The 27,773-nt window shown below is 46.3% G+C and overlaps 3 protein-coding genes across 3 annotated transcripts; all 3 read left to right on the top strand.

The window, feature by feature from the left end:
• Positions 1 to 6,485: 6,485 nt before the first annotated feature.
• GSBLH_T00002228001 (uncharacterized protein) lies at positions 6,486 to 6,812 on the top strand (the record flags this gene model as incomplete). Its single annotated transcript, XM_013040770.1, has 1 exon — positions 6,486 to 6,812. One exon carries the CDS (start codon positions 6,486 to 6,488, stop codon positions 6,810 to 6,812), a length of 327 nt encoding a protein of 108 aa, XP_012896224.1.
• Positions 6,813 to 6,880: 68 nt separating this feature from the next.
• GSBLH_T00002227001 (uncharacterized protein) lies at positions 6,881 to 7,186 on the top strand (the record flags this gene model as incomplete). Its single annotated transcript, XM_013040769.1, has 1 exon — positions 6,881 to 7,186. One exon carries the CDS (start codon positions 6,881 to 6,883, stop codon positions 7,184 to 7,186), a length of 306 nt encoding a protein of 101 aa, XP_012896223.1.
• A 16,311-nt stretch (positions 7,187 to 23,497) lies between these two features.
• On the top strand, positions 23,498 to 26,104 carry GSBLH_T00002226001 (uncharacterized protein; the record flags this gene model as incomplete). The annotated part of the gene is made up of 2 exons (XM_013040768.1): positions 23,498 to 23,666; positions 23,709 to 26,104. The coding sequence occupies 2 exons, from the start codon at positions 23,498 to 23,500 to the stop codon at positions 26,102 to 26,104; spliced, it is 2,565 nt and encodes an 854-aa protein (XP_012896222.1).
• Between the last annotated feature and the right edge of the window lie 1,669 nt (positions 26,105 to 27,773).

Genomic DNA, 27,773 nt, shown 5'->3' with positions numbered 1-27,773 from the left:
CGCCTGTCCAACGATTGACGAATGATCATAAATCGGTCAAGGGTCTGCTTGCTATCCCTTTGCTCCAAATACCAAAAAGAGTAAGCCGATCATAGTGAGTGCTTTGCAAATACTTTGCTAGTTCCTCACATACAACCAGCTCGCTCCTCTCCCCAAAGAACTTCTCACAACCAATACCTGGTGCCTGGATTTCCTCACAGTCCTTCCTTCCTGTGTTCGGGACCCAATTGTCCTTCCCAAGGCTATCCGAACCATGATTCTCCCCAGACGAGGTACACACAGAGCTAAAACCATTTCTCATCGAACCCTTCACAATATCTCTCCAGTCTGAACAATAAATTCTTTGAATGACCCTCCGTCCCAAGGATCCTCTCGGAATAACACTGCAATCACCAAAGCCACGTAGCGAGCCTCTCAAATCCACCGGGTCCTTACACAATAGACATGGGCGAAATCGGCTGTCCACAGCGATATGAGTAGAAACTTGACACGCGTCACCAGAATCTGCAGTCGAAAACGTCGAATTAGCAGTCGTCGAAGCAGTCGTCGAAACAGCGCGAGAACCTTCGTCGTTCTTGTCCGGAGTAATTCCAGTTATCGGTAAGTTCTTCCCAGTCGTCCGTAGGGTCTGACATTCCGTATCCTTCCTATCGATTAAAGGTATAATCTCGGGGGTCTGAGAATCCTCGTCATCCGTGGGTGACTGTCGATGTGTCACCCCTTTCGATCCTTGTGCAACACGATCGTTGCGTAACTTGAAAGCCAGCAGAGACTCTATTGGCTCATTGTCTGAAGTAGATCTGTCGTTTGTCGACAATCCGTGGGTGTCTCTCCATGTCCTCTCTTGTACCAGTCGTAGACGTTTTCGGTTCGACGGGTCCAAGACAGTCCTCCTACTGTCAGTCCATCTTCATCTTGTCCTTGTTCCAGTCTTGTCCAAAGTCTTGTCCTTGTCCGAAGTCTTGTCTGAAGTCTTGTCCGCAGATAAATCCTTGTCCTTGTCTGAGCACTTGGTCGCGATCTTGAAAAACTCGTCGATTCCAGACTGTCTATTCTTCTTCCTACCCGGTACCTGTGGCAAAGAGGTCACCTTAACCGGCGCCGAAAAGCTAGTTGGTGGGTGTGATAGCGACACAACTAACCAACTTTTCCCTCTTAGGTACGCCCCCAGGCGTCGAAACTCCCCCGCTCTCTACTTGATCTCCCCTTGCAGGTCCAACACTAAGATCCGACTTTGTCCCTCCGCGTCTCGGACTTGTGTCCTTCTCTAACACTCGTGTCAACCTACTAGCTGCCTCTGAGTCGTTCGGACTATCGGGCAGAGGTAGGGCAGCCCTCTTCACAGACTTCTTCTTCACTCCCTGTACTTCTGCTTTGTGGGTCGACACATCATCCAATCCGAGAACCATCCGGATCAGAGAAAGGATCCACGTCACACTCCTCGCCCAACGTGAGCCTCTCTCTGATCCTTCGGACCAAAGCCAATCTTTCTTTCATATATTTCCGGCATTTAAAGAGGAAGTGCTCTAGGGTCTCCCTCTCGCACTCTCCGCAGCAAGGACACTTGCACCCTTCTGGCCCCTCTAGCTTAGGGTAGCGCGTCTCCACACAACACCAGCTCCCACAGCGCATTTCCAGGATTACCTGACACCCTCTAGCCAACTCCGGATGCCTGAACCACAAGTCCAGGTAGCGCCGGTTGATGGCTCGTCCTCTTGTCAAGTATGTCATCAGAAACTGCGCAGTGCTCTCCTGCAGCTGGCGTATCCAAAGGCGTGGAATCATCCTCCGTACCAGATCTCTGGCCGAAAAAGGATTTCCGTTTCGTGGCTCTCCACCCCACATCTCGAATGCCATCTGGACATGGCACTTCCGCCTCTCATCTAGCCACCGCGCCGGAACCTCCTTACCGCATGCCAGGTGATCATCGATGATCCCTCTACCTACCGTCTGCAGCACTTCCTGTGCTATCCTCTCCGTCGTCTTCAGGTAGGTGTTCTTCGTTGACCACCATTCCAGCCTACTATCTATGAGATCGCCCAACGTGCGACTCAACCACCTCCCCTTCCACATGCATCGCAATCGCTTTGACACCAGAATAGGATACACCGGAGGCATATCCAACTCCAGTTCCAACGATGGGATGCATGTGGAAAACTTCCCGGTGGCTTGTAGGATGTAATTGAGACCTTTGTTTAGCACATTTTGTACCTTCTGTGCCTCCTCCTTGTTTCCGCCCCATACTTCTGCTCCATAGAGCCCAGATGTCAGCACAACACTTAGAAGTTGCACAAACAACAAAAGATGGATTTTGGATGATAATTCGCACACAGTGGTTTGTGGGCATTACAAATTAAGCATAATTAAAAGACATTAGAAATAACTATAATACACTTTGGCGTCCGCTGCATTTACAGCCTCGCTACTTTGTCGGTGCGATGAATCGTTCCCCACTGCTTGTACCCAAATGTCAATGATGCCTTTTGTGAGAAAAGCATTGACACTTGCCAATCCTCAGTAGTAAAGGAATGACTCGTTTTATGCGAAATTTGGTTGCTAACCGATGATTGTCGACCTGGCAGCCTAAGAACCATGAGGGCTCAAAGTCGGTTGGTCGATTACAACGACCGATAAAGGGTCATAATTGTCATCACGGCGCAAGAGAAGTCGAAATATCGGTTACCACATTAGTACAAAACGCATCAATTCTTTACTACTTAATACGATTTCTAATACCACAATACTTCACCACTACCGATCGTTAAACTAACCTATTTCACGAAGGTCTAAACCCACCTCAAGTTTCCTATTTTCCGTTTCATATCCACCCAAGACCACTTTAATAATCACACTCATTTCGCTGAAATCGACATGCTTGGAGATCTTACTGGAGGTCACTAAGGATAGGGGAATCGAGAGTGGAGGATGGGATCTTTTGCAGCAGACTACTCTCTCTTCTGTGGAGGGGGTTGATGCAGATCTCATGAAGAGAACAGGGGTGAGGATCGAGGAGTATTTCATTTTCTTTCATATGTTCTCGGCGTGTCTAATAGAAGTGTTGGGTCACAGCATACCAAGAGAAGGAGCGAAGGAAGGGTATATGGACATTGCCAAGAATCTGGATAGAGGACTACGAACCGATCCGCAAAGACAACAATCCATGGAGATATCGAGTATTCATGGCCTCCTAACATGCCTGGAATCTCATCACTTTCACTTCACATAAAGTATTAGTAAGTAGTAGGGAAATGGCGTAAAACACGCGGAAATCCATTTTCTACCAAATAACCGCGGAAATCAATTTTCGACCATTTTTTGCCATTTTTTGCCATTGTCTTCCTGACCACCTCGATAGCCATGGCGTAAAACACGCGGAAATCCATTTTCTACCAAATAACCGCGGAAATCAATTTTCGACCATTTTTCGACCATTTCCTGCCATTTTCTGCCATTGTCTACCTGGTCACCTCGATGACCACGACGTGAAACGCGCGGAAACCCATGGCTGCCAATTTCGGCAAATTTCTGCAATGTTAACCTGACTTCCATTGTAGGCCATGGTATGCATGGTTGTGATGGGGCAACTACGTGGGGGAGCTATGCTCCCCCGGGACGACTTCGTCGTCCCTCGTTGCCCCGGGAGAGGCTACGCCTCTCCCTGCTTCGATTCCTCCCCATTGTCTTGTTGACTAAGGTAAAGAGAGAAAGACCATGCACTACTCCATGCTTATTCAAGGCTCACCTAGCAACGGCTCATTTACATGGGTTAATCCGTACAAGTACAAGAATCCTTACATCACTTCCATGACTGTCCTGTTTCATCCTAATGGTTCGATGTTTAATAACGTAGACACGACCAATGTGATTACTAACAGCAATGACGAGACTGTGACAATCCCTGCTGGTTACTACACGATCAGTGAGATCATTGCCTTGGTCAATACCATGACCGATACTACATTCTCCATATCCACGAATGCCTCGTCGTTCGGTTGTATTTGGATTCAGTCTCCACACACCATTGACTTCACGGATGCACCTGACATTCGTGAGATCCTCGGTTTGGAAGGACGAACGGTCATTCTACCTGCTTCGTTCAGTGGATCGAACGTGATTGATATCACGCGAAATCGACAAGTGATCCAGGTCTACTCGACGATGGTGCGATCATCGGACCTGAAGATTGCCAACCAGAACAACAACCTGCTCACCACGATGATCATTGACGATCCAGCGGCTGACTACGTGCGAAGTGTGGAAGACGTGCGTATACCAATGATCACTCGGTTTGATCAATTGATGTTCGTGTTCCGCGATATGGATGGCAAGATGCTACGACTGAACGGCGAATTCGAACTCCAGTTGACGATTGAGGATGTGTACGAGCAAAGTGAAAATAGCGTCACTTCCGCTAATCAGTTCTCCATGATCGAAGTGTTCGGCAATACCACCAAGAAGGAAGTGAAGCTGGACAATCCTCTCTCGTTCGACCAGTGCTACATCTCGTCTGTGTCGTTGTATACGGACTTCGTGTTGCACAACGTGCCGACTGATCAAGTGGTGCTAATCAATGCTGGCGCTACGATTCAAGAGATCGCGATACCACGCGGTGCATACGACATCGAAACGATCATTGCAAAGCTGAATGCAAGTGATGCCCTGTTCGAATTGGTGTATAGCGGTGAGAACGCATTCCACATCACGGTAGATCACTTCTACATGATTGATTTCACGAATGCACCAGAGATCAGATCGATCCTTGGTTTCGAATCGGACATCTTGGTGAAAGGAGTGGATAACCCGAAGCGCTACTACATGTCTTCCTCGTGTAATCACGTGGTTGTTACTGATGGCACTGTCTCGCACATGTTGACATTGCCTGTCGGTTACTACACGTTCTCCGAGTTCATCGAGGCTGTCGGTGCTGAAATGGTGAAAGTGCTTCCACTCACATCCATGACGATCGAGGATGATCATGTTCGCTTCAATGTCCAAGCAGACGGATGGTATTTCAATCGATCCAGCGTTGACACGACGATCAATGGTTTTGGTTGGACTCCATGGTTCAAGCTGTCTCCATCTGTGCAGAACCTGTGCATCGAACGACCAGTGGAAGCTTCGTTCAACCCTGAAAGCGATTCACCACCTGATATGACGAATGATCAAGGTATTGGTGGTCATGCGTACATAGGATCAAACACCTTCATTGCGTATGACTGGAAAATGCGTACGAATGATAATCGGTTCCTGCTAAAGCCTCTCGCGACATACACGATGCGTTTAGCTGATGGTTCAGTACTCGATAGTGGTGAATTCTACATAACGGAAGATACGTCTACCCCGATCAAGATGAATACTCTTACAACCACATGTTTTAATGAACTCAATGCTCGATATGCGAGTGCTATGGAACTACCTCCATCTCACCAGAATGCGATTGCGTGGACGGTGAATGACAATAGAGAAAGCATGTCATGGACTGCGAAGGACTATGCACCAGAATTGGAATTGCATATCACATCGGAAAATACAGGTGACTTGGTGTCATCGAATGGTTCTTCGATCGGACCTTGGTATTCCAAGGATAGTATATATCACACGAAAGTGTTTATCGATACGACGAATTTTATACTTGGAATACGTGGATATGGCGAAAGACCTCTCACAATCCAACGAGGTCATTATAGCGCTATTGATATCGTGAATATGATCGCTAATGTGATCAATAAGATATATGTAGATGCGTCTCTCGGAAGGTACTTGGTATATGTCATTGCAGATAATGGTGGTCGAGTACGAATGGGATGTCGAAATGGTACAGAACCACGATTCATATTGTTTTGTGATAATCCATGTTTCAAGATTATACCCGGACCATACGCTGAACCAGGTGGTGTGTATTTGTCTTGTTATTTCGAGTTTTATCGCAATTACTACATCAGGATGCCCGAGTTGACATCACCTTACGAGTTTGCGATGGCAAACATCGGTGGACTGAATGTGACGAATATGATCAAAGGTAGTACGTATTCCGATCGTGCTGTGTCGATCGAATTCATACAACCGACACGTGTTACGTATGTGGGGAAGCAAAGCTTCCCCGGGGCAGCTTCGCTGCCCCACTATGTGAGGAATGATGAAGTTGTTGTTCCATCATTGGCTACCTTCGTTGACTGGGAACAATCTGAGTCGTACACGGCTAACACGACGATTCGCTTCCCGTACGGAATGATGACACTGGACGATAGTGCTGCTGAGATTGATATCACGTACACAGATGACGTTCAGACATTCACGTGGACCATACCATCACGATTGACACAGGCTGACATGATATGGCGCATGAATCAATGTTTTGACTCGGCTGCACTGAACATACGATGGAAAGCTGAGTCAGATGGGTACTACATTCACGCTGACTACGTGTTCTCGTTGAGTGGTAACCTGGGAACCATCGTTCCCGCTTCAGGATCGCAATCGCATACATGGCGTATCCCTTTCGACGATGGTGTGTACTATGCCAACTAGGTCCGATGGTTGCCGAGTATCCTGTCGATATCACGAACGGTCTATCGAACATACAGCTGTATTGCAACATCGTGAAAAGCAAGACGATACCATTGCTTGCGAATGTCCCGATGGACAGCTTGTACAAGAACTACTTCTACAAGAATCGCATGTTGGTACCATGTTCTGAATTGCTTGATCGCATCGTGTACGAATTGAAGGACGAAAATGGTGACCCGCTATCGTTCATTGGGAACGTGTACCTGCTAATCGGATTCACCGTTTCAGGAGGAAATAATAAATGAATCTAGTGTTCAATATTGCTCGAACGTACGAACATGAATTCACAAGTAACAATCTCATCAAAAGCGACATGGTAATCGACAGAGTGACTATGAAGGGAGAATCGCCTGGCACCTGCCTTGTCCTTGATCGAGTGAACAACATGCAAGAACGACGACAGTCTCCGTTGGTTGTATTGAACGAAGGAGGGGGAAGCTTCGCTTCCCCCGGGGAGTCTACGACTCCCCACACGTACACGGAGAATGCACACATGAACGTCGTGGTACCCAAAAGTCGCAAATGGTCATTCTCGTTGACCGATAAGACCGGTGCAACGATTGCCCTGCCAATGCCGATTACAGTGTGCATTCACTTCCACACAATAAATGAGTCATAATCGTGCACTACCGGTGAGTGTGATTAACCACAATACAGTAATTCCGAAGAACAACGAACGATACCATGAAACGTTCAACACAGTGATCATGCCTCGTGACCTTGTGTACAAGATCACTTCGATTACATGCAAGATCGATACCACTTCTCTATGGAACATTCGTGCAATGAATGTGGTGAAGGTTCAAATGCTGTCAGGGTTTGAAATGGTGTACAACGTCGGTCCTGGCTACTACTCGATTACCGAGTTATGCCGTGCGATAGCCGATTCCATCCAGGTAGACGATGTTAACCGAGCATACTTGAACAGTGATGTGGCGACCGCTGTTGACCTTAGTGGCGCACCTGATTACACGAGTATCCTCAAGTTGGAAGGTATCGTTGAGGCAGGCATGGTAGCGAGTGAACCCTACGACATCACGAATGGCATGAGTGTGATCCGAATCTACAGTAGTATCAATGCTCAAACATTCGGTCTGAAGAGTCCGTTGATCGATAACCTGATTCATGTATCGATGGGACTGAACAACATGATCACCTGGGACAACCTATCGATCGATGTGATTGAACAATCGAACCTGGACTACATTGACTGGGTACTGACAGATGCGAATGACCGTCCGATCTCCTTGAATTCGAATGTGTACATCTCATTCACGATATCTTGTTACACCAAAGTAAAGTAGGGGAGACGGCAAAGTCGCCCCACATTGTTCCTCCCATAGTAAATGGATGAATACGTTGCTACAATTCCAATCATTCGATTCAAACCACACAAAGTGAAATCGAGAAACATGATGGACAAAATGTTGAATCGATATTTCGATAAAGTCGTTGAAAGTGAATTCAATCAACAGCGAATGAGGAGCGAACAATGGCGACAGAAGCGAACCTTGTTTGATTCGTACATGAATCTCTCACCCGCTGAACGTCGCCGTGTATCCGTCTCTGACATGCGTGGATATCAAATGCAGCGAATTGATGATGAGAACGTACTGTTGTACTCATTCGAGGACAATGTGGTCTACAATGCTAAAATTGAGAGACAATTCAACAAGATCGTTGTCCAATCTGTGAATCACGAGTTGTCTGATATGGAGAAACGAGCTATCTTTGATAATCCATTTGGATATGAACCTGTATCACCCTATCGTATCAAGTACAAGAGAACACAGGTTGGCGATGCACAAATCGTGAATTTGCCTGGTGATCTTGGAGTGAGCATCAACGAAATGAAGAATGCTGCTGATGCCATAACGGGTGCAGCTCAACAGATGGGAGAAAGTATCAACACATTTACTCAACAGAGTGCAATAATTCATAATGATTTTTCTGGCTTGCGAGATAATGTGACAGCACAAGGTGATCCAGAGCGAACATTTCTACTATGGAATGATGATAATACTACGGTATATGTTCGTGGTGTGACAAAGAAAGTGAAACGAGGTACTCAGGCATACGAGGATTTGGTATCTGCAGGCCGTGTTGAACGTGGTCGATGGATGGTCAAACCCGAAACACAACCTGTGAATGTGACGAATGAAATCGTACAACAGATGGATGTGTCGTCCATTATCACCAAGTTGGATGAAGTGATTGCTGTGATGAACAGCTTTGATATCCAGGTGAACCTTGGCAATATTTATAATGCAATAGCTTATGTAGCACAACGAATCAATTTCCTGGAAGATAAGGACAAGGGTTATCCTAAGATGTTAGAATTGTTGGAAGGTGTACAAACAAAATTGACAAATACGAACGATGGAATCAAGTCGTTGAGTGATAAGTATGCTGAAGTGGCAACAAGCATTGCAACAGGAGATGACAATTTGATCCAGAAAATTGGTGACTTGGTAAATCAACAGAAGGCTGTGATTGAGGAGAGTAATAGATATCTGCAAGGAGTCGAAGCTCGTCTCCAAGGAATTGAAAACAAACCTGATCCTCCTGCAATTGCTGATATCCAAGCATTGATTCCAACCCAAAGTGAAATGCGAATTGATGGATTGACAGAGTTCATGAAGGCGCAGTACAATGATTTCTTGAAACAATGGCTAGAGCGAAACAGCTTCATTCAGCAATTTGTATCTGCTGAGTTGGCAAAAGCATATGATGAAATCAACAAACGGTTGGTTGAATCATTCAATACATTCACACCTTTGATTCAAAACGTGTCCAATGAATTGCAGACTACGAATCAGAATCTGATAGCTCTTGGTAATGCGGTTGCAGAAGAGGGAAAGGCAACTAGGAAACAACTATTGGATGGTACGAATGCTCTGGGCAACCAATATGAACAAGGACAAGCTCAAACAACCAAGTTAATCAAAGATTCTACGGGTGCAATTGTTAATCAACTCACTGACAATCAGACTCAAACTAACAACCTGTTGACAAATGTTGGTAATGCAGTTGTTGATGGACATGCTCAAACTGGTCAGCTGCTTACTACAATGAGTAATCAATTTGCTGATACTCAGCTGTCCCGGGAACAATTATATCAACAATTGTATCAGCAGAATATGAGAGGAATCCAGAACTTAATGGATGCCATTTGGCAATCATATGAATATTTCCGGAATCAGCCACAAATTCAACCTGTGATTGTACTGGACGGTCGTCAATCTGAAAGTGTAAATGCTAGTTTCACACCTCAAGCAATCGATCAAGTGAATCGAGCTGCAGCCTTGATTGACGCGTATGAAAGTAAAGATTCTAATGACACCAAGGAAAGTTGGGAAAGCGATGATACTCGCGAAGATTTCATTGCTTTCTCAAGTTTGCTTGCTCGCAATTTCAACAATCCTGTTTTCGCTCAATTTGCAAATGACCTTGGATTCTCACGTCTCTTCAGGGCTTATCGTGATCGAAATGAAGACCCCGAACTGATGAGTTTCTTCATACGAGTAGCTAATAGTAAGGATCTAACTCCTGATAATTTGGACTACATGAAAAACAAGATCAAACGGTTTGCTGTCAATGTAGATCAACAATTCGAGCAATATCTGCAAAATACGTACAACACGATCAAGGATATGTTCACTACACAAGGTTTCAATGGCTAATGAATATATCTTTGATCTTCTTTTCACTTTGTACGAATGGGGAAGCGTAGCTTCCCCGGGAAAATCTACGATTTCCCCATACATAAATGGCAATTCCATTCACTGTTGATATATCTGCTTTCTATGGCGAACCCGATTTCCGAGAACAGGATAGTGGAACGATTGTGGATCGACGCAAGACATTGAATCTACACAAGGAACTCGAAGCACCAGTGCAATCAAAGAGAGGGAAGAAACGAGGAGCGACGAGGGAGAGCGAAGCTCTCCCGGGAAGCCGAAGGCTTCCAACGAAGCGAACTTCGGCGAAAAGTGCTGGAGCTATTGCTTTCAATGGGGCGACCAAGGACGTTAGCTCAGGAGGAGGTTGTAAATCTAATGCTTCTGGTGGTGCCATTGGCTTCTCTTCGGACACAGGTGGCGCACTAGCCTTCAATGAAGCGCAATTGATGAACGAGCTAACCGGACTCAAGAAAGGCGGAGCACTTGGTACTCTTGCTGCCACGATCATCCCAGCACTCATTCAGATGGCTCCACAGATCATCTCAAGCCTCAAAGAGCTAGTGAAGGGTAAGGAGGGTGGCGCGCTGAAATTCGGTGGTGCTTCTGCTGTGTTCCTCAATGGAATCAACCCTGGCGATTACGACGATGTGTTGAAGACCATGAAAGCCATTGAACGACAAAGTAAAAACATCGAAGTCCGAGGTGGAGCAATGTACGCCGGTTCAAGTCGTGTTGGCACGTTCTTCAAGAATGCTTGGAACAAGATCAAAGGTTGGTACGACAACAATGCCGAGAAGTTGAAACCCATCACCGATATCCTGGTCAATGCTGGCACGAATGCTGCGAATAACGCGATCAACAAGGGTGTGAACTATGTGAGCAACAAGACAGGATCGGACACCGTGAAGCAGCTCGCGAATGTGATAGGTGACATGGCGAAGGGTACGGTGGCGGAACTTCGTTCCGCCGGGACGACGAAGTCGTCCCATTCGGTTAGCGATGTGGCAAACCAGATTCAAGGAAAGGAAAGCAAAGCTGGCACTGGCTACGATATTTCTGACCTGGACAACGAGACACAAGCAATTGAAGTCCCGACGAAAAAAAAGAATCGCATCCTCACAGCCCTTCCACAGAACGAGAACAAGATGCACGAGTCAGTAATTCGAAGGAGAGTGTATTGAAGAAATTGTATATGCACGGCTACATGAATATGGATGCTGAACCAATGACTTTCGATGAAGTTCGAAAACTGGCCAAGCAACTCGAGATACCCGACTTCGATGTGATGGAATTGGACAAGTACAAGTCCTTGGCAAAGAAGTACAAAGAACCGATGAATTGCATCATCTGGATACCATTCGAGGATAATGGTAAGCTCGGTCACTTTGTTTCTTGCTTCCGTGAAGACGACGGAACACTGAACTACCAGGACAGCTTTGGCGAGATGAATGACTTCCCGTTGACAGGTACGAACCGTGTGTTCCGTGTGAACAAAGTGAAATACCAGTCGATCTTTGCCAACAACTGTGGCTACTTGGCACTCCTTCACTTGTACACGCACGACGCTGTTGACCCGGCTATCCAGAGGGTGTAAGGGGAAGCGAAGCTTCCCCGGGGGCACGTAGTGTCCCCTACTGTAACTATTGTACTTAAAAGAGTTCAATACATAAATACAAATAGAAATGAAATTCGAAGAGATTGACTTCTACGACTACAAGATTCGTATGTGCCTTGATAATGGTATTCGAATGTACCTTGTCTCTGATCTGTTGAGACAGTACAACGAGAAGCACGGTACAAACAAGCGATTCAAACATTACCTTGAGAATAAGCAAACCCAAGAACTGATCGAACACATGGCAAAAACAGGTGGCTGGAATTCCAGCCACCTGTCAAACGAGGGTCTAGAGGGCCAATCTACGGTAGGCTGGAATTCCGACCTACCGTCAAACGAGGGACTAGAGGGTGAAAATAGTGCCAAAAACGGTCAATCTACAGCTCGTGGGAATTCCCACCCCCTGTCAAACGAGGGACTAGAGGGTGAAAATAGTGCCAAAAACGGTCATTCTACAGCTCGTGGGAATTCCCACCCCCTGTCAAACGAGGGACTAGAGGGTGAAAATAGTGCCAAAAACAGTCATTCTACAGCTCGTGGGAATTCCCACCCCCTGTCAAACGAGGGACTAGAGGGTGAAAATAGTGCCAAAAACAGTCATTCTACAGTAGGTCGGAATTCCGACCTACCGTCAAAGGGCACCCAAAACGACAAGTTTGATATTTGCGACGTGATTCAGTATATTTCATTCTCTGATTTTGGTGGTGCTAATCAGGGTTACATCATCTGCGAAGAGCTACTTCACGCATGCCTCATGTGGGCCGATCCTGCATTTGCCTGCGATGTGCTTAGATTCCTAACACGTCTTCGACAGGAGGACAATGACTACCTTCGAAAGGCAAACGAAGAGCTGAGACGTGCGAATGAAGAGCTGACCCATGAGAACAAGGAATTGAAGGATCGCCGTGTGCCAAATAAAGTAGGTCAACAATGGTACTTTTTCATAACGTACATTATCGTTGAAAATGATGATAATGTGCACATCTATTCACAACATGTTAAATCAGATAAATGGAAGAGTACATGTTCCAAAATGGATAGAGAGGGACGTGTATGTGTGTATAGAGTGAAAGACATACCGAATGGTTTCACGTTCAAAGACGAGATCGATAAAATCCTTTTAGACTTGTGTAAGAAGTATGGTGGGAAAAAGGTACGTAAGACTCATTATACGATTCCAATGGATGTATGGGAAAAAGAGAGATTTGACATTATTCCAGAAATAGAGAAAGAAGCAAAGCAGGCTCGTGTTGGCCTTGGTTGGCGAAGTGACTTGGATGGTTAGCCCAAAGTAAACATGGCGACCTTTTTTACTTTGGCCATCACGGTTATGTCAAGTCGTACTTGGAACGCAGTCCCTTACCTTTCTTCTGCTTGGTAGAAGTGTCGCTCGTGTAGTTCTGTGTTCCATCTCTCGGCTTTTGTACGAACTGGAATTCCTTGGTGTTGATGGCTTTGCTGTAGTCCTGTGGTTTGATTTCAACGGCTTCTTTGATGTCCAAGAGATTGTACGTGCGTCCCTTATTCACTTTGGAGGCAACGAAGTTGCCTCGGGAGGAAGCTTCGCTTCCTCCCTCTTTGGTCTTCTTATTGTCGGAAGTGCGTCCAAGTTCCTCTTCGAGTTGCTGCACTTGTCGTTGCTTCTCTTCCACTTCTTTGCGTTTTCGTTCATCACTCAATGCCTTCGGTAACTTCGATCGCATCTTGTTGATTGCTTGTTGTTTGCTACTCAGCTCGTATGGGACGTACTCGACCAGCGAATCGTCATCCAGGTAGTACCATCGTGTGTGCATGCCCATCTGGATATCACGAAGTACCTCGCTCAAATTGGACGGTGGTGGTATCTTCATTTTGCGCCACAGATCCTCTCGTCCAAGGATGTCATAGTACAAGAAGATTCGAGTGGCATTATCGATGATCTTGTTGCTCAACTTGGTGAATCCTTGGAATGCAATGAAGCAACTGGTCTTCCGATGTCGACTCATGCAAGCCATGGTGTCCATGAAGTTCACCACCCAGTGATCGTTTGGCTTCGTGTACAAGTCGTCGAAGATGTAGATGGACGGATACGTGGTGTCGTTGTAGATCGCCACACTTGATCCATCCTCATTCAATTGTTTGTACGCGACGTCCTCACTGTCCGTGAATTCTGGACGTACTTCGTTGTCAGTGTTGATCCATTGCGTCTTGATGCCTGCTTTGTTGGCGACATGTTTGAGCACTTGAGGACACTTGTTTTCATAGCTCACCTTTCCCATGAAGAAGCAGATCTTGTCGAATGAGTGAGGTATCTCGTAGCACAACTGGTTGATGAGGAACGACTTACCCGACTTGGAAGGAGCAATGATGAGCGTGAATTGATTGAGGAATGTGTCCTGACAATCGAGTTCCCAGTCGAACTTCATAATGCCCATGCTCTCCTTGTTTTGTCGAAGGTCTTGCAACTGCTCGTCAATGGTTTGCTCTGGCTGGATATAGTCGGCTAATTCTTTCAGTATTTTGGCATATTGCTTGCTCTTCTCCTCATCGGTTTCATTCTCCATCCGTTGTTTGATGGTATCCTGCATTACTTCGGCTTGATTGAGCGTATTTTCTGTTCTTCTCGTCAATCGTTTGTTGTTGTACGGACATCGATGGTTAAATCGTCTTATTCGGTTCTTGATCGAGAGTAGTGTAGTGTCTATGTTGGGAATGTACGGACTATCTTCCATTTATTAGGGAGGAACGAAGTTCCTCCCGGGGCAACTGCGTTGCCCCTATTTACTTTGGTTATCACGACATCCGCGATGCCCAAAGTGAAAATAGAAACCATGCTACCTAGGGAGGAACTGCGTTCCTCCCGGGGCGACCTTGTCGCCCCTACTTACAAGAAATCGCAATCGAAGACACTATTCATACTCTTGATCTTGATTTGAGTTGCTGTGAGAGATATGTACGAAAACATATCACCATTTTTACCCTCGAATTCATTGCTCGTACCAGTTACTACGATATCGATCGTTGCGTCCTTGTATTCACGAAGATCAGTACAGGGCACATTTCGTAGATCGATCTTGATCGGTTTCTTGTCGTTATTCACGATCTTCGTGCTCGGACTCAATTTCACTTTGAACTGGATCTCACCTTCGTATTCGCTGTACGATCGACTATCTCTCTTCGTCTCATCAAGAATTCTTTTGAACTCTTCCGATTGCTCCTTGGGCAGTGTGATGGAGAAAGTGTTGAACAGTTTCTTCTTGTCTGTTTCGAACTTTGAGTTGTCACCCACGAAAACAATGGTAGCATCGGTGATCTTGCAAACATACTTCGCCGATTCGCCCTCTCTCTTGAATCCATTCGAAGTGAGAGACACATTGGAAGCATTGGAAAGATCGAAAACCTGAATCTTGTTGCTCATATCTATTTATATTTATTTATTGAAATCTTTAAGTGATATTAGTTATGGAGGCATCGCAGATGCCTCCCGAGGCGACGAAGTCGCCTCAAAGTTACCATACAAACCTGCGGCTCCCCTTACGCTCCCACAGTGTTGGCACGGATCATGATGAGGTGCATCTGGATCGTCGCTCCAACATCCTCTTCCAACTCGATTTCGAACTGGATCTGATTCGATGCTCGCATCGGGAACCACTCGGCCAACGGGAAGGCGAAGATGCGGAACTGATTCAACCAGGTCTTGTACGTCAACAGCGTGTCGTACTCGTCGGAACGACTATTGCAAAGATAGTCCATCCATTCGAAGAAAGTGTGATCAATGCCGTCGGGTGTGTTCGTGTTGTCCACATTGATGATACGCTTCTGTTCACCAGCGATGTTCAAGGAGATACGTTTGAATCGCACATCAAGGAGTTCCGAGAAATCACCATCGTCGTCCGTGAACATCATGAACATCATCTTGACGGGGAAGTTAACCAACACACGATCATCGATGAAGTTCTGGCCAGAAGGAATACGGAACGTCTTGGTCATGATCTGGTTCTTCACCAACTGAGTGTCTTCGGGATCGAACGTCGAATCATCGCTCGTCTTGTAGCTGTGATACCAAAGCGTGCATGTATCGAAGTACACACCGGTGAAAGCCGTGGCTGATGGAACAGCGTCCGGACTTGTAGCGGTATTGATTTTGCCAGCATCGATGTAGAAGTATGCATCGTCGTTCGTGGGATAGATCTGAGCATCCATCTGCGTGAGATTGATGAATCGTTCCTGAGAACAACCTTCGAAGATGTCTGCAAAGTTCACATTGATCGTCGTGTACGCCGTGGTCGAATTGTTGGGCTGTACGAACTTGAGCATGTTGTAGAACAACTACCCACCATAAGGTCGACCCAGGATGGCCGCAGCTCTCTCGGTTTCATCGTCAGTATCGTAGTCCAATGCATCGTAGTAGATGTAGGACAGTTCCTTCAATCCTTCATTCACCACATTGTTGTGCTTGTTGTCCGTGAGCGCATTCAAGAGTGACCGGATCTGGCCGATGTTTTCATTGTCTGCACTCAGAGGCAAGGACGCCAGGTTCTCACCATTCCAATAGGTGTACGTGACCTTCGTGTTGTTCACGATGCCCGACATGTTCTTCTTCACCGGAACATAGAATACCTTGGGTGAACCTGTTGCGTTATTTGCCAATCCGGTGATCTTGAGCTTGAACGTCATTCGAGACTTGTACAGATTGAAGTACACGTCATCACCGGATGGAGCGATCGTCCAATTGATCACATCGGTCGACTTGATGTTATTGGACTGATTGCTGAACACAATCTGCGATTCGTAGTTATGCACAGGAGGAATTGTAGTAGCCATTTATTATAGGGCGAGAATTTTAATTCTCGCCCGGGGAATCGTAGATTCCCCAATTACTACGAGGAAAAAACTGTTTTCTCTCCTCCATAGTAAATGGCAACACCAACACAACCTGAGAAACTTGTATATCTCCAGAACGGAGTATTCAAACGCAAGGAGATGACCGAGGGTATCCAGTACTACTCGGACAACTCTTTCGACACGTTCGCATTTCCGTCGGCCAATGGCAACTATGTGCTCACCAAGACTGACGATGTGTACACATGGTCGGTCGCAGGTGAAGATTTCACTTCCTTGGATAACTCGTATTTCAAGGACAGCGATGGACAATCGATTACCATTCCAACCAATGGAGCTATTCCCTTCTTCAAGAATAACTCGGCGTTCGGAGCGATCAATCTGCCAGAAAGTGGTTCTTTCATTCTCACGACTGACCCGGATAGTGGACCTTCATTGGAAGCATTGACGAAGCCCGTGATTTTCGAGGCTCTCGAACTTACGAGCACGTCGGACTGGTATGCGATACCGAACTGGAATTCGACCAAGAGTGATTCGAAGGATCTATTTTTACCAAGTAAGCCGGGAACGTTCTTCCTTTCAGCCGATTCGAGCAATAACTACCACTTCAACAAGGTCACATCAAGAAGTCTTTTCCATGAAGCTCTAGGAATCGGATCTGATGGACAGAGAATCGTCACCTACTGGAACGATGGAGCCTATGGTCTACCATTGCCAACCACGGCAGGCTATGCGACATTCAAGGTCGAGAGTAGCAATGAGAGTCCAATTCTTACTAATCTCACGCCTGAGATCGTCTACAAAGACATCCTCGGGTGTACTAGCAATGAAAAGTGTCTCGTGTACAACAATGGGACCAACGTGTCCAAGCTAACAATCCCATCCACTGCTGGCAAGTACGTCATGGAAGTCAAAGAAAACGGCACAGTCTCGTTATCACCCACATCGGCTAAATTGAGTAAGACATTCGAGTACACCTCCTGGACAAGTGGACACCAGGTTGTTAGCGAGGCACTCACGTCGGAAGGTTCGGACCTTTCTGCACCGATCAAATTGGAACCCAATAAGACGTACATGATCACCATCGATGCCGTACTTCATTGTGACAACTATGAACAGGCACTTGTAGGATTCACGAGCGTGCCAACTCTCGTAATGGGTGTCGAGACAGCTACAATCATTAAAGCAAGCTTGAATAATCCAGTGCCAACAACGACATTGAGTGGCACGAACATATTCACATCAGTACGCCCTGTAGATATGAAAATTCAAATCTTACGTTCTGGAGACACCACGATCGAACATTACTTCACTCGACTGAAGGTAAGCATCATGGAAGTGTAAGGGCAGCGAAGCTGCCCGGGGGCGTAAAACGCCCCCTCGTAGGGGGAGGAGACAAAGTGAAAAAGGAAGCCGTGGCTTCCAGTCTTTTACTTTGGCGGTAATCGTTTACCCGATACACATTCGAGTTGATCAAATGCAACACCATCGATATCAATGATAATTATATCACCACCTAATGTCATCACACGATGACCTTCGATATCATAGATATTCTCATTGAAAGCACGGAGTTCAGCAATGTTTCGGGGAAGCTTCGCTTCCCCGGCGGGACTTTGTGGGAAGCCTTCGGCTTCCCGGGGCGACTTTGTCGCCCCACTTCACCCCACTTCACTATGTATTTATCATCATTACATGATTTCACAAGAAGATGTTGAAGATCAGGTGAATTTATCATCATATATGGAGGATTATACTCATTATGATAATTTGTACCTTTGGGATCATCAACAAATGAATTAATCATATCATGCACGTATTTACGTGTGATATCAAGACGTTCATCATTCATCCAACAGTTCATTTGTATTTCTATTTATGTTTACATTATTTAAATCTATTTAGGCATCCCTCATTTCACTTTAATCTCTGTCGGACTGATCGATATATCACTTCCACTGTCGTCATCGGATTCATTCTTCTCGTTGTACACGCACAAGCAGTGACATCTGTCCTTGCATTTCGAGTCAACCACTAGCTTGTGGTTCTTTCTTCCACTCACCTCCATTTCCATGCACTTTTCAGCCATTGAATAAAGCGGTTCATTTATGAATGAAATCAAGGAACTAAGGAAACCAGCCAAGCGAAAAGGTGCAACTCGAGTGATCATCAGTGGATTCAAGAGAAACATATACTTCATCGATCTCATCGATTTCTCTTCCAAACAAGACAAATGGATTCAGGAAGTGTTGGGCAGACAGAATGGGACGACTTCGTCGTCCCGGCGGAACGAAGTTCCGCCACAGAAGAGTACAGGATTCCACAAGAATCGTGGATACAAGTATGTCCTTGTATGCATTGATGGATATTCGAAATACTTGATGGCTCGGCGACTGAAGAGCAAGAGTGCCACAGAAGTCACGCATGCGATGAAGGATATCATTCAGACATACGGACCACCAAAGCATATTTGCTCGGATCGAGGTACCGAGTTCACCAATGCCATCTTTCGTACCAACATCTTGGACAAGTATGATATCACCATGTATCACATGGATTCAGCGAATAAGGCAGTACTAGCCGAACGAGCAATTCGAGATATCAAGGAAGACATCATGGTTCCATTCAATCAATCGAAAGGTGTGTGGTTCGACTTGATCGATGGTGCCGTTCGTAGACACAATGCAAGGAAGAACAGAGACACCGGATATGCACCCACTGACATTTGGAACAACAACATCTTGTACACGGAGAAGACAGAACCATCCAACATGACAGCAAAGGACACAACACCTCAATTCGATGTGGGTGATTATGTTCGAGTGACACGAAGACCTCGCGTTCTGGAAAAGCGATCATTGACTAGCAAATGGTCTCAGGACTTGTATCAAGTTGTTGACATTGACGATCGATTCATGCCATTGATGTACGAAGTGAAGAATATGGAAAGCGGTAGCAAGCAGAAGTGCTATCATTGGGAACTCCTGGCGAGCAAATGCAAACCACAGCCAGCACCACCAGTCACGCGATCCAAGAGTCGAAAGGAACCCAATGCATTGCGAGATGCAGCAAGATCACATCGACCCATTACGAGGAGTCAGAATGGGACGACGAAGTGGGGCGACAAAGTCGCCCCGGGAAGCCGAAGGCTTCCCACGAAGTCGTCCCGGCGGAACTTTGTTCCGCCACAGAAACAACGTCGCCTAAATGTTCGAAAACGATCGTGATGCTCTTTACACCACCTAGAAGCATGAGAGGGAGATTCGAATACGTACGAAGGACAGGAGAGTTGTAGGGGGAAGCGTTGCTTCCCCCAATATTCACAACAGCATAACCAGTATGAGACACAAGACTATTCAATGTATCGATGTAGGGTCTGTCTAGGATAGGCGTGTTGTCAAACGTGACTAGCACTCGATAACCCTTTTCAACCACCGATTCGATTGACATGCAATCGTTGAACATGTCTTCAGGAAGGTACGTTATGACAGTCGTGGTTATCAGGTATGATCCGGATGGCATAGGCGGCATACCATCACCACCCCATTCGGCATTGAATGATTCGGTAGTTTCTGGTGTGTATTCGAAGACAAATGCTTCGTTCGCTTTCACGATACAAGCCGCACTCCCCCACGAGTATTGAGGAACACCATCCACTGTCTCTCGAATTAATACATGATGACCGTCCTTCTCTGGCATGTTGATGAGCATGTTGTCGAGCTTCTTGAACGTGTAGTTGTTTCCATTGCTGCTGAAAATGTACGACATTTTACTTTTTTATTTACTTTGGATGATTTCGTTGATATGCACGAACGTACACACCCTTCAGACACGCACCATCATCGATGAACAGATCGGACAACTCGGGAGGCACTTCATCATCCACCACCTTGAAGACCACGCGAACATAGTAGTTGGAGAAGAAGTAAACAGCACGATTCTCGGTTACCACAGGTACGACATAGGGGGACAGCGAAGCTGCCCCGGGGGAGGCTATGCCTCCCCCTAGATAAGGCTGTGTGTCATACGTCCTACAGAACACGTTCAGAGGCACACCGAGCAAACCGTTGGATTTCAATTGAGGCAATAGATACTCCCATTCATCCTCGGTAAACAAAGGTGGACGAGTTTCATCCAACGTCATCTCCATGCAATCATAGTCGTGCAATATTAAACCACAGTTCACATTTGCTTGCGGAGTGCAAACACTGAAACCGAATAGACGCTCGGAATTGATCGGATACTTGGTGTGAATGATGATGTCGGCGAGTTCGATATTCTCGTCCTCACAAGTGCGTACCAGGGAAGACCATGTGTTGTTCTCTGTTTTCTTGTACTTCATTTAGGGAAGCATCTAGGGTTAAAAGAGAAAATATAAATATATAAATATATAAATGAATAGACCTACTCACACTTTGAATCCCAATACTGGCCGAGAAATCCAAATCAACGGAGTTCGCTTCTGGAACCTTCTCAAGCGTGGATACAAGTACGACGAGAAATTGAATCGCTTGTACGATACACCATTACCACCAGGTACGACGAAGTACGTTCCCAAGTCGAGAATTCTTTCTCCCAGCAATCGCTCCATGATTATTGGTGGCACAGCATACTACGAGTTACTCCATGACAACTACAGACGCGTAAAAGGACAATGGGTGAAAATGACCAAAGAAGAAGCTGAGGCATACGATAATGATCCAGACATTAGCATTGCATTCGCTGACCCCAATTCTAGTGATTCTGATTCATCGGAATCCGAGTTCTACGACATCGATGAGTTCGAGTACGATGCGGATGGTCATGCCATTTTCCCATTCTAGGGGACCAACATGGGGAAGCGTAGCTTCCCCGGGAGACGACTTCGTCGTCTCCCCAACAGTCTCCTAACAATTTCACTTTGGTCACACGTGTATCACCACTTAAAGATTTTGTGACCCTTATATAAATGAGTTCACAACGCGAAGGATATACTATCAACCCTGAGACTGGAAAACAAATCAAGATCGGTGGGCCGACCTGGAAGCGATTGGTCGCCACGTACTACAGGGTCGGCGATACGTTCACCGATCAGACCATGCCTGACACGAGAGCTTATGTGTCGAACAAGATATTCGGGATGAAACTAGCAACACCAAAAAGACAAGTGACACATAGACGCGTCAGTGATCCCAAAGGTGAGCGCAAGTATCTCGTCGTGGGAAGCGAGGCGTGGAACGAGCGCTACCTCGAGTACGAGTGGAACGGCCATGAGTTCGGTGAGAAGCGACAACGTCACTTACCCGGTTACCTGAACACCGTGGAGAAGAGACGTGAAATGAGACGCAATAAGGCATTCGAACGCTTCGATCGCAAGGTCTCACAAGGACGATTGAGTGATGTGATCGATTCAACTCTCGGGTATGCACTCACGTACTATCACACCGTGCAAGGAGACATGTACAAGGAATGGGTGAAAGAGAAACGAACCAAGAAGGACTTCCGTCTCAACAACGATTTTGACAACAGGTTGTGGGTTCGACTACCGGGTGAGAAGAGCGATGAGGAAGTGGAACCGATCAATCTCATATTCGATGAGACAAATGAATTCAATGAGGTCCTGAAGAAGTTCATCCTCAATGGTATGCGTGAATACAATCAGTGTTTCATCACCATCATGGCATACAACCTCATGTTGACACATGACGGAGATCCCAAGATCCTCAACCTCACCGATGATCGATTGGGACACCTCCGCATCGTTCGACGAGATCGCATCGATGAATGGATCGAGGAGTACCTGAAATGGTACCGAAACGGTGTAGAGGAACAGGAGACAGAGGGAAGTGGGTTCGTGTACCATGGTTGGATCGGCTTCCACATTGAGATGTTCCCACTACGTACATTCGTGGGGTACAAGCAGCACACACCGTACGTCATCGGACGCACAGCGCTCAACCCGGATTTCGATGACAACCGATGCCTACAACGGTGTCTCATTCTGGCCAGTGAAGGCGGGCATAAGATCGTCGCGAATCGCAAGATTGGCGATGCAACCGTGTACAACAAGTGGTGGAAGCAACCCGACAAGTACAAGGTATTCGGAGTGACCATTCATGAGGTGGAGGAAGCGATGGGCATTCGCGACAATACACCCTTCGTAGGGGCAGCTTCGCTGCCCCGGGATGCCAAAGGCATCCCATTCGATGCGAGTGAAGAGAAATTCGCCGCATTGGAGGCATTGTTGAAAGTATCGCTCAACGTATTCGAGGTCACACTCTTGCCTGGGTACATCGATAAGTCAAAGGAGCAATTCGATTTATTCACGTGCGATGTCGTGTACAAAGGTAAGGAGAAATCACGTTCCCCTCTCTCCCTCTGCATCTTGAACGACTTGAATCTACCTGAGGGCACTCCAAAGCACTTCTTGTACATCAAGGACTTGAACGACTTCAAGCATCGTATGATGCGACGAAGTGATGCGAAGAATTGTCATACATCGAGAAACGCAAAGTGCAGGTTCTGCGACGACTTCTTCGGGTCTCGCAAAGCCGTTCATGATCACGAAGTACAAACACATCGTGAACTTGTCGATGAGAGTGATCAGTACGATTTGTCGAACGAGGAGACTCGGTTGCGATTCACCAACCAGCGATATGAAATGCCAGCACCGGTTGTCGTGTACGCTGACTTCGAGTCAGCAATTGACGACAAGAACAAACACAAGCCCATCATGTTATCCTGTCTAGCCGTGTCTCGCATTCCAGCCATTGACAGCCAACTGCGAGTCTTCCATGCACCACATGAGAGCGAAGAGGATCTTCGCCCTTTCATGGACTATCTCACACAATTGCAGAGCAGAGTGAAAGAGTATCTCTTCGATGAATTACCACTCGAGAACTCTCCGAGTATCGAGAGGGACTTTCGTGCAACAACCGTGTGTCCCTTCTGTCACAAGAAACTGGATAACGACAAAGTACGACATCATGCACATGTGACAGGTGAATACACCACAGGGAAGGGAGAGGTACGTCACTTCGAAGCAGGGCAGTACATCTGCACCTGTTGTACCAAATGCAATCTACAACTCTCCTTCAACAAGAAGAACTATCGTTTACCCGTCTACTTCCACAATGGATCTCACTACGACTTCACATTCATCATGAAACTCATCGCAGCTCATTCAACCTCTAGTGACTCCTTGGATGTCATTCCAACCACTGAAGACAAGGAGATGCAGATCGAGTACAATGGCATACAATTCAAGGACTCGTTGAAGCTCATCAGCAGTCCTCTCAGATCCATCGTGGCTCAGACACTCGGTGGGAACCTCGATTTGTATGTGCACACCAAACAACAACTACGCAAGTACTGTGAATCACGAGGTAAGCAATGGAATGACGAGTACATCGATCTGTTGACACGGAAGGAACCCATGTTTTACAGTCTCATCAAATCGTACGACACATTGAACAATACCACCATTCCTTCTCGTGAACAATGCATTGATGATATGAAGGGAGAAATGATGCCCCAAGGCGAATATGATCACATGGTGAAACTGTGGAAGATCTTCGATATCAAGACATGGGGTGAGTACTACGAGTTGTACAATGTACTCGATGTAACTCTCATGGCTGATGCATTCGAGCACTTCCGCGTTACCACACTGAAGGCATTCGGTGTTGATCCGATGCACTACATCACAGCACCACAAATGGCCTATTCGCTCTTCTTAAAGGTCACAATGGAGGGCGATCATAGCGAGAGTAGCCTCATGACCCTCGCAAGGAAATGGGCTCAGTACATCATGCGCATCAACGCGAATGAGGGACTTGAGGAGAAACAACTCGTGAAAGTGTTCTTGAACCGCATGGGTGAGTTCTATGAGAGCAAGGGAATTCGATTGATGGAGACAAATGAGATCGATGACTTCATGCGTCTACTCAAAAACCTTCGAGGAGGCATCACACAGATCGTGAAAAGGCATGCCAAAGTCGACCTTGACAGCACCGCCAACAACGGAGAGCAATCATCCATCTACTACCTCGACGCCAACAACCTGTATGGTGGAGCAATGCACAGAATGATGCCTTACGAATTAGTGGGTGTACCCGAACGACGAGAAGTAATGGAAAGGATCAACCGTGATCCGAATGAATGGGTGCAATCACTCAATACGTTCGGCAAGTATGGGTTCTTCATCGAATGCGATATCGAGGCACCAGTGGAACTCCATGATAAATTCAATGACTTACCATTCTTCCCCATACAGAAGGCGGGCATGTACTCCGATGGAATCAAGAAGTACGCAGAGAAGAACGACATTATGGACAAAGTGAAAGAGGTGAATACACCGAAGCTCATCTGCGATCTTGTACCTCGACGCAAATATCTCGTACACTACTCTCTGTTGCAATTGGGTCTTCAACAGGGTTATCACGTCACGCACATCCACCGCCTCATTCGATTCAAACAAGCACCCTTCATCTTCGAATACGTCAATATGCTCAGTGAAAAACGAGCCAAGTCCAAGACTACTGTGGAGAAGAACCTGTATAAGCTGTTAGCAAACTCAACCTATGGCAAATTCGTTGAGACTGGGTTGAAGCGAATGAAGGTGAAGTTCGCTAGCACATGGAATGAACGTGAAGCCATCATCCAGAAGCACGGATACGACATGATCGCAGGAACCACCATGTATTCCGAGAATCTGATTGGCATCAAGCTGAACACACCGGTGCGCAAGGTGGAGAAGCCATTCTTCATCGGGTTCGCTATTCTCGACATGTCCAAACACATCATCTACGATTTCTACTACAACGTGCTCAAGAACACATTCGACACCGTGGAGTTGTTGGGACAGGACACGGACTCGCTCATCGTGCAGTTGAACGACCGTGGTAACATCGTCCACAAAATGTGCGATATGTACAAGTCGTTTGACTTCTCTGAACTCGATAATACGAGCTACTTCTACGGAGAACTCGTAAAATACTACGAGCATGAAGTGGACAAGAGAAAGTTCCCTTCATTGGAATCATTCCTCAACTTCAACAAGAAGTTGCCGGGACCCATATTCAAGGATGAGCATAACGGGCATCGCATCACTGAATTCGTGGGACTTAGACCAAAGATGTACTGTTTGATTGACGAGAAGCATGTAGTGCATAACGCAGCGAAGGGAGTTCCTCGCAATGTGGTGATTGATGGAGAGAGGATGAGCGTGAAGAACATCGAGCTGTACAAGCGCGTCCTTGAGGCAGAGAAGAAGGAAGATGCAGTGATCGAAGGTACTTTCAAGCGTATCAACAACCAGGCCTTCAATATCAGCACGAAGGAGCAAACCAAGACCCTCATGACTTGCACGGACAACAAGAGATGGATCTTGGACGACAACATACACACACTTGCATTCGGGCATTATAGACTGAAGTAAAGGAAGCAATCTTTCACTTTGGACAACCATGGATATCATGGCCTACAATGGAAGTCAGGTTAACATTGCAGGAATTGGCTGAAAATGGCAGCCATGGGTTTCCGCGCGTTTCACGTCACGGTTGAAAATGATCATATTGGCCAGCAATAACAACCATAATAGTCATGGATATCGCACATTTCAGCACTCGTGTTTTACTCATGAGTGCTGAAATTCTTATGAAACGCAAAAATCAAGGTACCAGTTGAGGGGGTCTGAGGGGTGACTTTGGGGGATTTTTTGTGTTCTGACGGGAATACGCGAAAACAAAGATGGAGTCAGAGGGGCGACTTTGAGCCGCGCACTCTCGTAGATGAGGTCGGAGGGGCGACTTTGGGTTCCGCGTGTTTTACGCCATTCCCCTACTACTGTTGGAAGAGAAGAAGGATTGCGAGCTGCCCTGTGATGAAGTGAAGAAAAAGAAGAAGGAGAAAGAGAGCGAGAGCGAGAGCAAGAGCAGTATAGTAATCACAAGTAGTTCGCAGCAAAATGTCGATTCTCCCTATGGTAAACGATTTTTCGATTTTTTCAACTTTCTGTGGTGGAGAGGAAATAAGAAAGAGAATGCAAAGAAGACATTGGGAAACTCAAATTCGACAGGAATATTGAGTTCTGAAGCGGCTGTGAAAGAAGAATCGGGCGCGAATAAGAATGAAGCCAGCTTAAGTATGAGTGGGAAGAAGACGATGAATACGCAATCCAGCGGTGACAAAGAAGACCAGAAGGTTTTGTGTAGTGATAGGGAGAGGAAGCGTGAGTGCGATTCATCAGAGAGGACGAATACGGTCCAACAGAAGAATGTCTCGCCGTATAAGAAGGTTCATTCTGAAATGTCGGATAAGAATGCGAATTTGGATACGCCACTTGATTTGGTGGATGAGGGGCCGATTTGTAGTAAATTGAGCCCAATTCGTTCCGACAGTATATTTGCCTTCCCATCTGGGAAATTAAACACTGATTTTTCTGCTTTCTCTTATCTTTGGGAAGAGAGAGGACAGGGTTCAAAGAGTTGCAGGATGCGATGGGAGTACTCAAATTCGTTGGAAATGTCTACTTTTGGAAGAGATATGGTACCATCCAAGACAGAGAGAAGGAGGCGAGGTACAGTACCATATAGAATGATTGAAAGTGGGTAGAGAAGAGTACAAGAAGCTGAAACCAATTCTGGAAGCTAAGAAAGAAGAAGAAGAAGAAGAAGAAGAAAGAAGCAAGAGGCGAGAAGGAAGGAGGTTGAGCTAGAAGCGAAGGCATCGGAGAAGAAATCACAGGCAGAGAGAAAGGGAGACAATAGCACCGTAAAGGAAGAGAAGAACCAAGAGGAAGCACGAGGGACGACCGAAGAGAGGGTTCAATCAGTACGGCTACAGGAGCCGAAGGGAACCAAGGGACCCAATGGACCCCAGAAGACAGAGTCGCCCCAGGTGCTTGAGAGAATGGAGGTGCCAGTGAGACCGTCAGACCCGATAGAAGAAAGCTGTGATGCGAATAGTGACAAACCTATGTCCAAGGAAGAAGAAACGGAAGTGGGGCATATCCCGGTAGAGAAGACGTGTCTAGCGGGACCCAAGGAACACCCCATGGAAACAAAGGAGCAAGAGAATCCCGGAAGGATATGGAGTGAGGAGAGTAT

Source organism: Blastocystis hominis (genome assembly GCF_000151665.1).
Source record: "Blastocystis hominis, Singapore isolate B (sub-type 7) whole genome shotgun sequence assembly, scaffold_17".
Classification (NCBI taxonomy): Eukaryota; class Bigyra; order Opalinata; family Blastocystidae; genus Blastocystis; species Blastocystis hominis.
Note: the sequence above shows the minus strand (reverse complement) of the source record. Positions and strands in the feature narration are given on the sequence as shown.